The following is a 16,090-nucleotide window of genomic DNA, read 5'->3' as shown; positions in this document are numbered from 1 at the left end:
GAAAATAAATCTCTATGGTTTCCAGCCACTAAATTTATGATAATTTGTTATGTAGCCTCAGAAAACTAATACAGTATATTTCTTTAAAAATTATACTGTGAAGCAACTACCATGCTCTTTCTGTTACAAGTACTCTAATAGAACTGAAAGTACTGAGACCATTTATGGAGCTTAACATTATCTCAAGAGCAAGCATAACTCCAAAATTCTAGTTCTAACCTGACTGACTACTCATTGAAGGATCAGCCATTAAAACAGTGGAAATATATTTACCCTTTTTTACCAAAATAATTTAAAATAGTGGGAGATTTTATGATTACGAATTAAAATATCTATTGACACTGCAGAGAAAATAATTATCCTCAATTTGATACTTGTTTCTCAGCTTAGTTTTTAAAATAAATATGCATGCTTTGGCCTGAAGAGAATACAGAAAATGGGCTAGTATGAAAAAGCAATGAAGCCTAGAATTAGACAGTAGGTACCGTACAGACCTCTGTCTCATGAATTATGCATTGGTGTACTGTGTCACAAAAATTAATTGAAGCTTCAGTTTCCTCACTGGTAAAATGAGAAAAAAATGTTGCCTAGTTTTATTTGCTTCCAGAGAAAGCCATAAAAAACAAAAGCACAAGTCTTTGCCAAATTAAATGGAGCATATTTACTGTCAAATGAAAATCAGCATAATTTACAGCTACTCCATTGTTACTACAGGGATATAGCATGTTTTTCCAGTTATTCAGGTCTTCTTTCTTGACAGGTGCACTTCTAGGCATTTTATAATACTTGTGGAAATTGTAAAAGGACTTTGTTCTTCCATTTTATTCTCTCAGTGGATGTTGCTGGTGTGTGGGAAAACGTCAGAATTTTGCTAATTTTGCACATCTCATATTTTTATATTTTTACCTTATGAATTCCCATATTTGTTTTAGTTTTGTTTTTTTTTTGTTTTGTTTTGTTTTGTTTTTGCCCTTGAGGTTTTCCAGAGAGAGAATCATTTGCAAGTAAGGACAGTCATTTTACAATTTTTGTTTTTAACTTTAGGCTTAAATAATTGGCTAGGACCACCAGTTAAGACATTGTGTAGCAAGCACAGCATGCATTCTAGCTTAATTCGCACCTTCATGAGAATGTCCTAAATTTGTACCACTAAGTAGTTTGCTGTACATTTTTAGCAGATGCCATTTTCACCAAATAAAGACTTCCCTCCTATTTCTAATTTGCTAATAGTTTTCTTAAGTATATTTTATTAAATGCCATTTAGGCACCTACTGATATGTTTGTATAGTTTTATCAATTACTTCCTTAATGCAGGGAATAATAAATTTTTCTGAAGTTGACCATGCTGGCCTTTTTGGAATAAGGTCTATTAGTTCATAACATGGCATTTAAAAAGCAGATTATTGGATTTTAATAAATTTATTAAGGATATGTATATTCAGAATGAAGTTCATCTATAGTTTTTTGTTTAATGCTCATCTATAGTTTGTGTTTAAAACTCCTCTTTGAGTTTTAGTATCAGGATAATGGCAGAACTTGCTGACTTATGGAAAATTTTTTCATATTCTCTATGCTCCAGAACTACATAAATAACTAGTTAATTATCAAGCCATACCTTTCAATGGAATAATTCATTAAAAATGTTTAAATTACCATAATTTAAATTTTTTCTTTTAATGAGCACACGATGTAACAAAAAATATTAATTTTACTCAATAGTACCAGATTTCAGTGCCAAACTTCATGACAAACACAATTGTGGACCTTAGGAAATAATTTGCTTTGTTTATACACTCAGAGGATGTTGAAATTTGGGCAGATGAATAGGAAGTAACAAAAGAGATGGAGAAGGAGTGGTCAATAAGCCTGGAGGAAAACCAGGAGTGCACAAGATCGATGGAGACAAGGAGGAGGAAGAGGATGAGCGTCGCTGAACAGAAATCCACACCGGAGGAAATGAGTTTCCTTAGAAACATGGTTGATGTGTATCATATTTAAAGGGAGAATGTTGAGCAGGTGCAAAGGATCTAAAAAGAGTCCTCCATAATTCCTAATTAATGAAATCCCATATATAAGAAAGGGACTACCCAATGTGAATAACATGAGACAGCAAATAAACAAAAGAAGATGGCAAACTTGAAGCACATTTCTTAGGAAATACACAGAAGATTTCGGGGAGTCCCTAAGAACTGTGTCACAATGAACACCATGAACGTCATGTACAAATTGCAGACCAGTAAATTATATGTAGACTTCTGTACCACTGGGATGTTTTATGAACCTCCACTTGTCCTTTCATGGTCTGTACAAATTTCTGACATAAGAACTCCTCCAGAGCCTATCACGAATGACTATTTAGAAGATATAGATATCCAACGGGTAATTATAGTCAGTACTCTACTATTTAGCAAAAGGTAAATACCAGTTATTTTTGGAATGCAAGATTTTTATCTGCTCCTTGATGTACTTTGTATTTTACCACGTTTTCAAATGAATATACATTATTTAAGCATAATCAGGTAGTTGAAAACACACGTTCTGATGCTGAACCTTTAAAGAATGCTGCCTTAACAAGCCTGTTCTGGTCTTGCCATCGTCATCATAACGTGTGGTGCCTCTTAACCACGTCGTAAGATGGCAAACAGTCTTGGTGGCTCGATCAGACAACCTGTGTGCTTCACTGAAGGCCATACAACTTAACTGTTGAAGGCAGAGCTGCTGAAACTGAACCTGCTGGTTCAGACTCCAGCGCCAACAGTGCCCGCCTCCACGCGCCACCAACTCCTCCTCCTCCAGAAGGCGTCCCCTCCCTAAGGTCCTCACCTCCTCCATCCCCACTCCCCCATTGTCCTCACCCACAATGATCACCCATTCATTTGGCACCCTCCTTTCGCTGTCTTTTCATGCATTCACATTGCTATCTTCATAATTAGATTTTAAGTTTCTTTTGGGACAGGATTTCTCTCAGCATCCCCCAGAAGGCCTTTTACATCACAGACAACAAATCTCTGATTACATACAAATGACGGAATATGGTACCTGTGTTTTCAGTATCTCCATATGAATGAACAGCAATCCCCTTGAAAATATGAGTTATGTAACCAAAGGCACCACTAACTGTAGAGGGACTGAGTAACATGCCAGTTACAAGATTGCCTTGGTTTCTCAAGACTGATGCACACTATTTTTACAAAATCTGAGACGGAAAGTGCTTTATACTGGACTTACAGACCAGACATATTGTCTAAATAGGAAAAGTCCTGACCAAGCACCATATGCTTATCCCTTTACTGTGTCCACGTTACATTATTTAAGGCAGACACGTAAGTTACTGCCCTGTCTATCTACCATTCATTTCATTTATTTTTTACAGACAGGACATAAGCTAAGACAGCTCAGGAAGCCAGAAAGCAGAAGAGCCCATTGTGAGCTGAGCTCATGCTTTTTCAGCTACACTGTGCTGCCTTTTAAAATTACAGAAAAAGGGTCTATGGCCATGCTACCCCGAACAAGCCTGATTCCATCTGATCTCAAAAGCTAAGCAGGACTGAGCCTGGTTAGTACTTGGATGGGAGACCACGTTGGAAGACCAGGTGTAGGAGTAAAACAATAAAAAAATAAAGGATTGTAAGTTGACAAGGTCCCTGCAATCTGTGAGGTCAACCAAGGGTTACCTCGCCTAAAAAAATAAAAATTGCAGAAAAAGAATTTATATGAAAGGTAGTAGTAAATATTAAATAATATACTGATGTTAAAGATGCTATCAAAGAATTAAAAATAACTTGAAGATAGTGCAAAGAATTAACTCAGCAAAACAAAAACTACAGAAATACAGAATATACTAATCTACAACCATCACACTACTCAAATGAGGGCAGCAAGTCAAGATAAATAGACAAACCTAGAAAATAGATGGAGAAGATTTAATATACATAGAGACTTGTACAAGAGAAACAGAAACCATAATCAAAAAAGTGACTTTGAAGTCTTCCAGGAACCAAATGGCATTTTCTGTAAAGGATGTCAAATAGACAAGCAGCTATGTGAGGTTTTTCCAAAGAAGAATTAAAGACAAACTGTAAAAGGCAGAAATAATCCCAGGTAGTTAGTTCTGAAGATGAAAAAGCATTCAAAAAAATTTATAACAGCTTGGTTGAAGATATCTTCCACACTCTGTCATACCCTGGAAAACATTGCGGTTCGGTTCCAGACCACCCCAATGACGCGAGTGTGTCACGATAAAGTGAGTCACGTGAATGTCTGGTTTCCCAGCACATGTACAAGTTACGTTTACGCTATACTGTTAAGTGTGCAATAGCATTATGTCTAAAAAAACAATGTACGTACCTAATTTAAAAGTACTTTTATTGCTAAAAAATGTTAACCATCATCTGAGCTGTTACAATAGTAACATCAAAGGTTACTGGTCACAGATCATAACAAATATACTAATAACGAAAAAGTTTGAAATATTGCGAGAATTACCAAAATGTGACAAAGAGACACAAAGTAAGCAGATGCTGTTGGAAAAAATAGCAGCAACAGACTTGCCTGATGCAGGGTTGACCCAAACCTTCAATTTGTAGGAAAAAAGCAGTATCTATGAAGCACAATAAAGCAAAAGACAATAAAAAAGGTATGCCTGTATCAGGAAATGCATCCTTTCAGTGCACAATTGAGTGGCTTTTCTTATGTTCATGGAACCATAAAATTTAGAAGCTGGAAGAAATCTTTAAAATGACATAGTCTAGTGTTTCTCAAAGTGTGTTCTATTGAACTCTCTAGTCTCACAGGCTACTATGTGAAAAAAAATTGTTCTGGTCAAATAAACAGGGTTAACACAGCATACATATCTGCATACTCTATCCTCCTCATGTTGCAAAATAAAGTCTCTGAGAAGCCCCAGGATATCCCAAGTGACCTGACATGGAACCTCTTTTCATGAAACATGTACAAACTGGTCATTGAAGCAAGGCTCAGGGCGGAAGCTTCAGAAAACATCGATTTATTCCATCCCCCTCATTTTCCAGGTAAAATACAGAGTGCCATGGAAGGCTGACAGGCTTGACTGAGGTCTCACAGCTCTTTCAAGCTGTCCGAAGTGTGAGCAACCATTTGGAAGCAGAGAGCGTTGTTCCAGTTTATGACAGGGCTGAAACCAGATCTCCAGACTTTGAGTCCAGTGCTCTTTCTACGATGCTGCACATCAAAGCCTATAGCTCTGAAGCAATATGATGACACATTTCCAGAGCTAACGAGTCCTCTACGAGAAACCACAGAGAAATGAGGACTGCCACACCGAACAAGTAAATGCACAGATTTAAGAAACCAGTGTGCCCAAACATTAAGAGTCCAAAACCATAAAGAAAAATAGCAAATTTCAATATGATACTATGAGAAAATATAAAATTTCATAGAAGAGTTATGAACACAGGGCAGGTAAAAGTGAGAAACACTACTTCCTAAAGCTAGGCTCTGTGTCACCCTCGGTGGGAGACTATGGTATACTTAATAACATTGGAATAGTGAGGATCGAAGATGAACTAGAACACTGATCACGTGGATATGTGAACTCATGTTTAAAACAGGAGGAAAACAAGTAAAACACTATGATCACCTTTTCAGTCTGATATTAAGGGACAATCTACCCCTCAATTGATAAGCAGAAATGGAGACAAACAAGATTAATAAACACAACCCTGAAGGGCAAAGGCAAACACCACACACGTATCCTGTACACTATACACCCTATTAGCTATGAGCAAGCAACAACTCTATGAGAAAGATGTACATTGAGAAACAAATGGAATGGTCTGTTGCTTCCTGGGTCACTCTATTCTACCATCAAATGCGCCATCCCCACTGAGATCAGATGTCCCAGAATCTGATCTTTTCTCGGATCTGTGTTTGACTGCAGGCTCATCCCCCACACTGTTAACTCCACTGCAAACTCCTACTGACTCGTCAAGAGCCAAACCAAATACTCTCACCTTTGAGCTGTCTTTTCCAGCTGGGAGGGCTGCACCATGGGCAAGCCGTACCATGCTTTACCCTCTGACAGACCTGCTTTTATTTTTCTCAAAGGCTTGCCATGCCTGCATCCACTTACATGCCTACCCGCCATTTGTTCCTAATCCCCCCAATGCACGAGCTCTGTTATTGTTACCATTAGCACTACGGCCTTAACGGCAGCCACACCAGTGCCATTATCATCACAGTCAACGACTGGCACTCACTCAGAGCTCTGTGAGTGGCACGAGCCTCCCAGATTATCACCTCTCTGAATCTGAACAGCCAACTGTGCCCAAGGTACCACTAGGGTCCGCATTCACTGAAGACAAAAAGTAAGGTTTAAAAAGATCAAGGGTTTCATCAAAGGTCACTCAGCCAGAGGGAGGAGCCAGGACTCAGCCCGGGCAGCAGGCCTCCAGAGTTGAGCCCTTAGGCACAGGCTACTGCCAGGCAGAGGACAAGTGCCACACAGACTCAGAAAAGGTTCCAGACAGAGCAAGCTGCACCAATTTACCAAATGACAAAAATAAGATTAATCGTAACAAGACACATGGCAACGAACATTTAATAACACTAAACCTTTAGACAGCTGATAGAGTTCAAGGCAGGCCGCCCCAAAATGTGCCACTTTGGCAAATTGATTATTTTGAATTAAAGTTACTTGAAAAACAGTCAGTGTAAGGAGGATACCTAACCCTCCTCTCCGTCCCTCTGAAGGCAGGAAATAAATCTCTCATGTAAAAGGTACCCTCTCTGCACCAGGAGGCAGACATATCCTTATTCCCAGAGACAGGGAACTCAGGGCTGAGAAGACTGTGTCAAGAAACTTTTAGTTTTTTTTACTAATTACTACTCTAGCTTGTTTCTTTGTCTTGTTAGTTCCTCACAAATGTATTGTTTCTTTGTCTAAAAGGATAAATAGCTGGCTCTGGTCATTTTTTAGGTCCCGTATCTGTGGGACCTCCTTAGGTACAAAATAATTAACATATATATTACATATATAATATACAGTATAACTTATTAGCAAATAAAAGCTAAACACAGAAAACAGTGGAGTTGCTGGGTTATATGGTAAAAAAAAAAAAAAATCTACATTTAATGTTTTGCAGAACTGCCAAACTGTTTTCCAAAGTGGCTGCAATAGTTTACATTCCCACCAGCAATGACTGTGGGTTCCAATTCCTCTACATGCTTGCCTACACCTGTTATTGGTTGTCTTTCTTATTATAGCTAGGCTGGTGGATGTGAAATAGCATTTTTCTTGGTTTTGATTTGCATTTCTTCGAAATGACTTATGTTGGGCATCTTTTCATGTGTTTATTGGCCACTTGCATATCTTTGATGAAATGTCCCTTCAGATCTCTTGCCTATTCTTTTAATTGGGTTATCTGTCTTTTTAATAATTGAGTATTAGAGGCCTTTACATATTTTCCAGATATAAGTCCCTTATCAGATCTATAATTACAAATATCTTCCCTCATTCTGTGGGTTGTCTTTTCACTTTCTTAATAGTATTCTTTACAATACTGAATAGTCTCATATGTATATATTAAAGATCACAAAGTTTTTAATTTTGATATAGTGCAATTTATTTTTTTTCCTTCTGTTTGTATGTTTTGATGTCATGTCTCAGAAACCACTTCCTAACCCAAGAGTTTTATAGTTTTAGCTCTTACGTTTAGGTCTGTGCTTCATTTTGCATTAATTCTTGTGTATGGTGTGAGGTAATGGGTCCAAATTCATTCTCTCCACGTGGATATTCAGTTGTCCTAGCACCATTTGTTGAAAAGACTATTCTTTGTCCATCAATTTATCCTGTGTCCTTGTCAATAGTCAATTGATCCATAAATGTAAAGGTTTATTTCCTGACTAATTGATCTATATGTTTATTCTTATGCCAATACAACAACACTGTCTTGATTACTTTGTAGTAAGTTTTGAGATTAGAGATTATCCATCTTCCGACTTTATTCTTCCTTTTCAAGAATGTTTTGTCTATTCTGGGTTCCTTAACTTTAGTATCAGTTTGTCAATTTCTGCAAAAAAAGTAAGCTGTGATTTTGATAGAGACTGAACTGAGTCTGTAGCTCAATTAAGAAACATTGCCATCTTATTGAGTCTTCTGATACATAAACGTGCTATGTCTTTTATAGGTAACATTTTAAGATCTTTAAACTGCTTTAATTTTCATCATTATGGAAATAAAAATAAAAAAAAAAAAAGAAAAAGAAAACTATGTAGCAGAACACTGTTGCTGATACCAAGCACAAAATAATGATTTTACTCTGGCCCACTATTTCTTGAGTATAATCTCTCATCATTGAGCAAAAGCTAAAGAGCTGTTCACGGCCTTTTGATTCTAACAATGACAGCCCTGAAGCTATAACCCAAGGAAATAATTTAAGGAGGAAAAAAAGGAAAATATGCTATTTACTGTGCTATTTGCTATCACAGTGAAATTTTGGGAAATAACAGGGAAACAGTGGCAGTCAAATATCCCAATGGCAATTTTCCAACAGGAAATATCAAATTATTAACACAACGGAAATCTACATAGTCCACACACCAATTACTTATTAATATTACACTAAAACATGTAAACATTTGATTTATAAACAATACTGAATAGTCTCATATGTATGTATTAAAGATCACAAATAATTTGAAGTGAAACAATTTAATTATCACTGGGTTATTTTTATGAAGTTGCTAAATGTCTTAAAATAAACTATTATGTATGTGTTTTAAAATGAAAAGCCCTTCTTGTCATCTGTATAGCACACAGAAGGACATGTTGTGACAACCCACTTATTTACATGTGATTCAGCATTAATGTTGCTGAGTAGCAGAATCGGTTTAGTAATGTTGCTACCAAGGACACCTAATAATAGATTATGTATTTAACCCCTACCCTTAGAACTTGGGAAGGAAAAGCTCATCCTCTTAGGCAAAAAAAGCGCATCCTCTTAGGTGTAAATCAATATTAACCTCTACTTGCTTTTCAACCCAACACTCTGTAAAGACAGAGTTTAATCCTAGCAATAATAAATATAATTAACTTAGCAATTTTACTATCATCTTCTCATTTCAGTGAACAGAGTCATTAAACCACATAATATGAATTTATCTCACTGGAAAGTGAAGACAAATAAATACACCCTTCATCTTTCTTCAATCTCTCATTTCACGTACTTCTAAGAATAAAGGGCAATGCGATTTTTTTGACGCCTAAAGTAATAAAGAGAACCACATAGGATGAAGAGAAGACTACAATGAACAGAACTTCAGGGACTTACTTCTCTTCCTGCATTGTCTTCTTCCTGATCCTATAAATAACAACATTACATCATGCTGGCAAGGCATGCTGCTCCAGTGCGGGAGGCAGGCGTGCCTGTCAACAGATGCAGAGACATGCTGCTACCAAACAGCTCTGATAACGCCAACATTCCCCAGCGCACAGGCCCAGACCCTCCTCTGTTTGGTGCTTCTGCCCTGGCCCCTACACTCCACGACCCCCAACGGCCTTCTGTCTCTTTTCTCTATATGATAAATTAATCACCAGAGGGATCAACTTCTGTTCATGCCACAATGGTGAACTCATGCGCCTAAAAGCAACACAGACCACCCATTTATTCTGGAAAGCACCAATAAAAAATGTCATTTTATCTTTAAAAGAAGTCTAGAGAGAAAGCACTACTGCCCATTTTTAAAAGGTGCCTCAGACCATTGAAGACACCTGAAATAAAGGTAGAAAGAGTTCCGGAGACAGGACACACACACACTGGGGTTGAAGTGTGGACACCATTCAAGCAGAACTTCATAGGTAATAGAAAATGGCATAAAAATCCCTACCCTCCTGAAAAGAAATGGGACATAAATATGGTGACATAAAGGTCAACCGTCAAAGCAGTCTCTGCAGACATCGCTGGTGAAAAAGAGAAACCACATCCTACCGTGTATTTCTCAGCAGGAAGGGGAGGGAGGGAGGAGAAGCACCAAGCAGTAGCAGGCCCTGTAGTGAGGAGGCTGTGTCTCTCAGAAAGGACAGAGAAGGCAGCTTCAAGTAAGAGACAGATGATGCAATAAGGGTACACACACACACATTAAAGATGAAGTGCACTTTAACTTCCTCAGTGTGGCCCACAGGCCCTGTGCAATCGTCTCCTTTGTCCTCATGAACTAGTACGGCAGCTGCTGTAACTGCCTGCGATGCAGTTACAGCAAAGTGCCTCCCAGGGTGAGCCTGCGGGGTGCAGGGGCTTCTCACCTCAGCTCTCCCAGCAAGGAGCAGACCTCATTTAAGTCCAGCTGCTTTTGACTTCATTTAAATGTCTTTAATTTGCTTCTTTAGAGTCACACTTCTTTGGCCAGCACATCAGAATCTAAATATCTGATCTGGTGCCCTCCTGAGAAGGCCATCCTCCTCTTACTCTCAGTGTCAAGACATTTTTTACATATTCCTCAGAAAAAGGTTTACATGCCACACAAGAAAAGCAGACCGTCCTTGAAAACCGGCTTCCTTTCTTAACAAAGATATGATTTCACTCACATTGATCAATGGATTTCCTTTCACCGATTTGTTCAACAAATACACATTGATGGCCAGTCTTATGTTAGGCTCAGACTTCTGAATTTTAAAATGCCAGCAGCATACAAGATATTCAAAAAGTATGGGTCCACTTTTAATGTAGGGAGGAGACAAGAGAATTAAATGTTAATCAAGCTACATTCAGAGACTGCAATCTGCTGGTAAGCCCTGCAGACAGGCCAGGAGGACATCTTCAGAAAAAGGAAGTTTTCTGCTGGGATTGTTAATGACCCATTCCCCACACCAGAGAAGGGGAAACAGGAACCAAGAGTCATTACCTATGGTTGAAACCATGGGGAACATAATGATTAAAAGCTGGGAACTTGGGCTTTTACTCTACATATTTTTACCTTTTCATGGTAAATACTCTTCCCCTTCCTCACTGTATGTCCATATCAAAGGAAATGAGAACTAAACAATGACAAATAAACTCAATTCCCTAAACACTCAGGGTCCCTCTCATGCCCACTCTGTCTCTGCCTTTCCATGTCCTCCTCAGTGCCTTCACTGTCTCTCTCACTGTTCTCATCTCTTGTCTCTGTCCGTCCCTGAGTCCCTCTTAGTGCCTTTACTCTGTCCTTCTGACTGTCCCTCTCACCCTCTGCCTCTGAGAGGAGACCACACTCTGTCTGTGGGGTGTTACCCCTTTTCTAAACTTTAGACTCTAACTGTGGCACGTGTGTTGAATTCTTTCCACACTCTCCGCCAAAGGACCCTCTTCTCCTCTGGGTACAGGGCTTGCTCTGCCCCACAACGCCGGGGAAATCTGCCCTGTCTTGCATCACTTTCAAAACAGGAGTTCTAAAAATGCTTGCACAATAGCAACCTCAATTGAATGTGCTTATCAACTTTCATTCATTCAAATATTTGAGCATTTATTATAGATACACATAAACAGACTAATGATTAAATATTCAATTCATCACTAGTTGCACCATATAGTGTGTACATGAAAGTAAGTACACACATAGAACGAAATACATAGATCTGTATATTACATACTAGATTCTAAAAACTGAAGGGAGGAGGGTAAGTTGTACAAATCTATATTACTTAGAGAAAAGAGAAATAGAAATAAAGTTTATTAAAATTTAGAATTGTCCCTAAAACTTTTTAATCAAAAAGGAAAAACCCCGACCACCAGTATATTAATGGATTTAATACTACCATAGGTTTAACTGAATGAAAATTAATGAAAAAATATAAAAATTCAAAACTAGAAATATCAATTCACATTTTAAAATGAAGATTACTATATAACCCATGGGTCAACTTCCTAATAGCTGTTTGTATTATGGAAATTCAAGAAAAAGTAAATATAGGTACTGCATAGTACTTATAGCGTATACTACACGCACATCCATTTTGCCAATTACAGGCCTAGCTTTTACTGACAGTTCTCAACACCAAAACAAGTTTTTTCTAAGAGGAGAAAAAAGTGAGAAAATTTGGTAAATCCACTTCCCAGGCTTAAACACTCAACAGAAATAATAACCATTACTCCACTAGTTAAATAGCATTTATCACATGCTAATTACTCTCTAAACCCAGAGGACAGTCAGATGGGAGAAGTCAAAAGAGACAGGACAGTTAATAAGGACCACGCAGGAAGGTAGAGAAGGTTGGAGGTGGGAATAAGTAGACATGTAAAGGGGAGAAGCAAAGGCAATAGACAATGAAAATTCTTTCTGCAGCCTGGCTGAGACTCAGTCCCAAAGGGCAGAGGTGCCTGCCATCCTGAGGTACAAAGGGACCAAAGGTGTAGGACTTTACTGCCATGTCAAGTTAGGCCATCACGACAGATAATAATGAAGCCACCACCACAAGGGCTATGCGAGTGGTAGGATACGTTAAAGACCATCTTTCCATGAGGACTCCAAACTGTCCCAAAGTACATAAAAAGTTGTAAATGATATTAGAAGAGGAAGTGTACATAATTTGAAAACAATGAGTACAGGAAAATGAAAACTAACCAGCATATACTGAGCTAGTCACACTGTATGATAGCAAGCTGACACAAATAACCTTGTGTATTTCGAGTCACTGCAGAAACTGTCAGCGCATTATGATGTACCTCTCTAAGTTAGAGCCTCCAGACCATGCTCTGGTTTGTTGATAAAAAGATCTCAAGGGGTTCTATCTCTAACCTAAATGCTCATTGAGAAGAAAAGACTCTTTGCAAGCAAATTCGTCACCTGAGCCATGTGTGTTTTCATAAACTGAGGTGGGACTTTACAGGCCTTACAAAGCCTTTGCTGAGAGCCACATCACAGCCTCCCTGGGCAGAGTTCCTCATCTGCAAATGGAAGATGTCGCCATGTGTTAGCTTCCTACAGGGTTCTTGGACACCTTGAGGATAATATCAATAATATTTCAAGCTAGCCCTAAAATCCTTCCATTCTCAGAGCCTCTGGGATAGGCCAAACAGAAACACTCCTCATATTTCACCTGGTCCTCAGGCTACAGCTCACGAAACAAGCAGGAATAGATCTTTCAGTCTTTTTCTTTTAAGATCAAAGATCAGCTGGGAAAGTGAGCTGCTTGCAATGAAGGAGTTCTATCATCATCTAGTATTCCGATCACAGTTATCGCCCCCAAAAGGGACTGGATGCCTGCTAAGAGCTATTATGTTAACTCTGCATCTCCCAAACCATATTTATAAGAATCTTCTGATAGTGCTATGGCCTCCTCATTTCTAGAACCATCTTGACAACAATGAACGACCACTTACTTTTAGCAGTCGCTCAGTTCTTAATACAAATAAATTGTGGCATAAACTAAAACCATAACCAAATTAAATTTTGAGGGAAAAAAAAGTTATTAATTTAGCTAAAAGTTAAGCGTTTTTTTTTAATATAATGAAAAACTAACTAAAATGACAAACATAACTAAATAAATCCTGACTTCTACATTTCTATTAAACAGCTTCAAAACCCAAGGTAGAGCATTCAGTGACCAGTGAGTGGAGAGAGGTCTAATAAATGCCCGGTGCTATGGCGCCCTATTGCTGTGCTGCACGCAACTGTAAGCTTCAGCCTCGCATCTCCCATCAACAAACCCCTGAAGAACACTGAACCTAGTATCGTGTTCAGTTATTCAGAATGTATAATGCCTACCCTTTAATAAATTTACATCTAAAAAAGCACTTCCCCTGTACGCAACTTTCATTTCAGAAACTGGTCACTGAAGTGAGAAGGCTTAGTCAATATAAAGTTTCTTTTTACAGTGGTATCTCCTCCTACACAAACCCAGGGGAGCAGAGAACATGAATAGCCTGAACAGGCTTCCCTACATGCGGGACCATAACCGTGAGCTTGAAAGAAGAGAACAATAACATATAGACTGGACCACAAAGGAGAGTGATCAGAACTATGTTTTTAAAGTAGCAGGAGGAGAAAAAAAGAGAATTAAAACTGAGGGTTCATGAGTCTGAATGCAGAGAAAACCAGTTTCAAGAAAATGAGGAGAAAAATAACTCAGACATGGGTTTAAATAATTCAGATCCTGATGAGTTTTCTGTTGTTTCAATAATAAATTATTAGTATATTCTCTAAAATACAACTTCCATATATATAGGTGAGGAGTCCTCAGATTTAAGAAGCACTTCATGAAGGAAAGAAATTATTAGAGAAATAATAAACACTCCACCATCAATAAAAAAATTAGTGGACAAAACATCCCTATGCTCATGAAAGCTTTCCTAGGCAACAAACTTCAAAAGCACTCACAGAGTTTGCTGTGGGCTGGCTTTCAGCACCGACGGTGCTGCAGAGTGCCTGCTGAACTGAAGGACTGAGGTGGATAAAATCTCACATTGATTCATTGCAAGCTGTTGTGAGAATACGAGCAGTGCACCAGCACACAGCCACCTTCCTTTATATATATATAATTATATCTCATGTTTTCATTTTTCTTCGAATCCTCATGTTCTCAAGCAAGCAGACAAAAAACGAGGGGGAAAGGAGAAATAAAGTACCACCTCCACGCCTCCCCACCCAAACACACGGAAGGCCAGGGCACATCCTGCTTCTGGCCTCACTTGCTGGGTGAGCTTGAGAAGTCACTTACAGCCCTCTCAGATCCCTGTTCTTTTCTCTGAAATGTCAATGACAATTCTGTATCTATGTCATAGGGCTGTTCTGAGAATTAAATGGGATAGCATGTGTAATGCCCCTGGCGCAGTAGAAAGTAACAAATTAAGCACGTGAAAAAGTAACAAAAGCTACTACTGTTTCAAGGCTGATTCTGTCCTTGACATTTAAGGCAATAACTTGCATATAAATCACTTTTTGGTCAAGATAAAAATTTAGAAATGGATTATTAGTAACTCCAAAGAAGAAAAAAAATTTTGTGTTCTTCAACTAATAGATTTATTAATGCTTCTCTGCCTTCAGCTTACAGTACACCAATGTCGTCTTATTACCTACATGAAACCTCAGCCCTACTTCGCCCACGTCTCCTGAACAGAAGGTAACTGACTAACATCCTGGGTTCCTGGAAGAGTCTTTCGTAGCAATCATACACAAGAACAAACCATTCTTCGGCCTTATGAGACATTCAGGCTCGTTGTGATACTAGTCCCCAAGTGAGCATTATAGATGTGATTAATACAAAGCTTTATTTTAAAAAGACAGAGAAGACACAGTACCTCTAATCGTTGTATGCGTCCTTTGAAAAACATAAAGAGGGAAGAATTTGGATAAGCAGCTTCTTTTTTGAGAAGAATTTCCTTTGCTTCATCCAGGCCTGCCTTGTTATCACTGCCATCCAAGGCAAAAAATGGGCGGACTACAGTGTGATACCAGAGCAGAGCTAATCTGAAGGAAGAGGGAGAGAAACATTGAGCAAAAGATTTTTCTTATAATGTTTCTATTTTTAAAAAATCAGTATGTGCTTGTCCAATACACACTCCTTCCAAAAGCTTACCGTGCAATCTCTGAAGTAAAACCAGAGTTATCTTTCTCCCCTTTTTCAATATTTGGAAAACCAGAACTTTGTCACAACATATAAATCAGCACACTCCCTTGCATCAGGTGAGAAGACAACATGATAGAAGCATTTAGCTCTTCTGAGGCTTCTAAATGAATCTCTGGATTTATGACAGATGTAAATCTCTGAATTCTATACCTCATTCATCAATGCACAAATTAAAAATGGTAACTGGTTACCATGCATTTACTGTCCCCTCATAATAAAAGCATTACTTTTTACAAGTGGAAAATGTTTCAAGGTTACATTCACAAAAGTTAGGTGTAAGCCTCAGAATCTGAATTTAAATACAGAAGCCGCAGGAAAAATTATACTTAATTTGGTTAAAGTAAATGAGAGGACTAGAAGAAGGGCCCTTTCTCTAGCCTTTGAGGATGTTCAATTTCAAAAATGAAAAGTAAATTATGTGAAATTTCTTCACTTCAAACTCATCCCTTTCAAGAAAAATGCCATGTTAAAACAGGTAAAGAAAATAGATCCATTGGGATCTGCTTTAATGAA

At 38.3% G+C, this 16,090-nt stretch overlaps 1 protein-coding gene across 3 annotated transcripts in view; it reads right to left on the bottom strand.

Annotated features, from left to right (window-relative positions):
* Nucleotides 1-16,090, bottom strand: part of TTC39C (tetratricopeptide repeat domain 39C) — an 87,545-nt gene that overhangs the window by 18,056 nt on the left and 53,399 nt on the right. For all 3 annotated transcript variants that reach the window (XM_016118717.2, XM_016118790.2, XM_036229919.1), the window contains exon 6: nt 15,249-15,417. In XM_016118717.2, coding sequence (XP_015974203.2) covers nt 15,249-15,417 — 169 coding nt within the window. The remainder of the gene's footprint in view (nt 1-15,248; nt 15,418-16,090) is intronic.

This window comes from Rousettus aegyptiacus, unplaced genomic scaffold, assembly GCF_014176215.1.
Source record: "Rousettus aegyptiacus isolate mRouAeg1 unplaced genomic scaffold, mRouAeg1.p scaffold_m13_p_12, whole genome shotgun sequence".
Classification (NCBI taxonomy): Eukaryota; Metazoa; Chordata; class Mammalia; order Chiroptera; family Pteropodidae; genus Rousettus; species Rousettus aegyptiacus.
The sequence above is the reverse complement of the archived record's forward strand: the minus strand, read 5'-3'. Positions and strand labels throughout refer to the sequence as shown.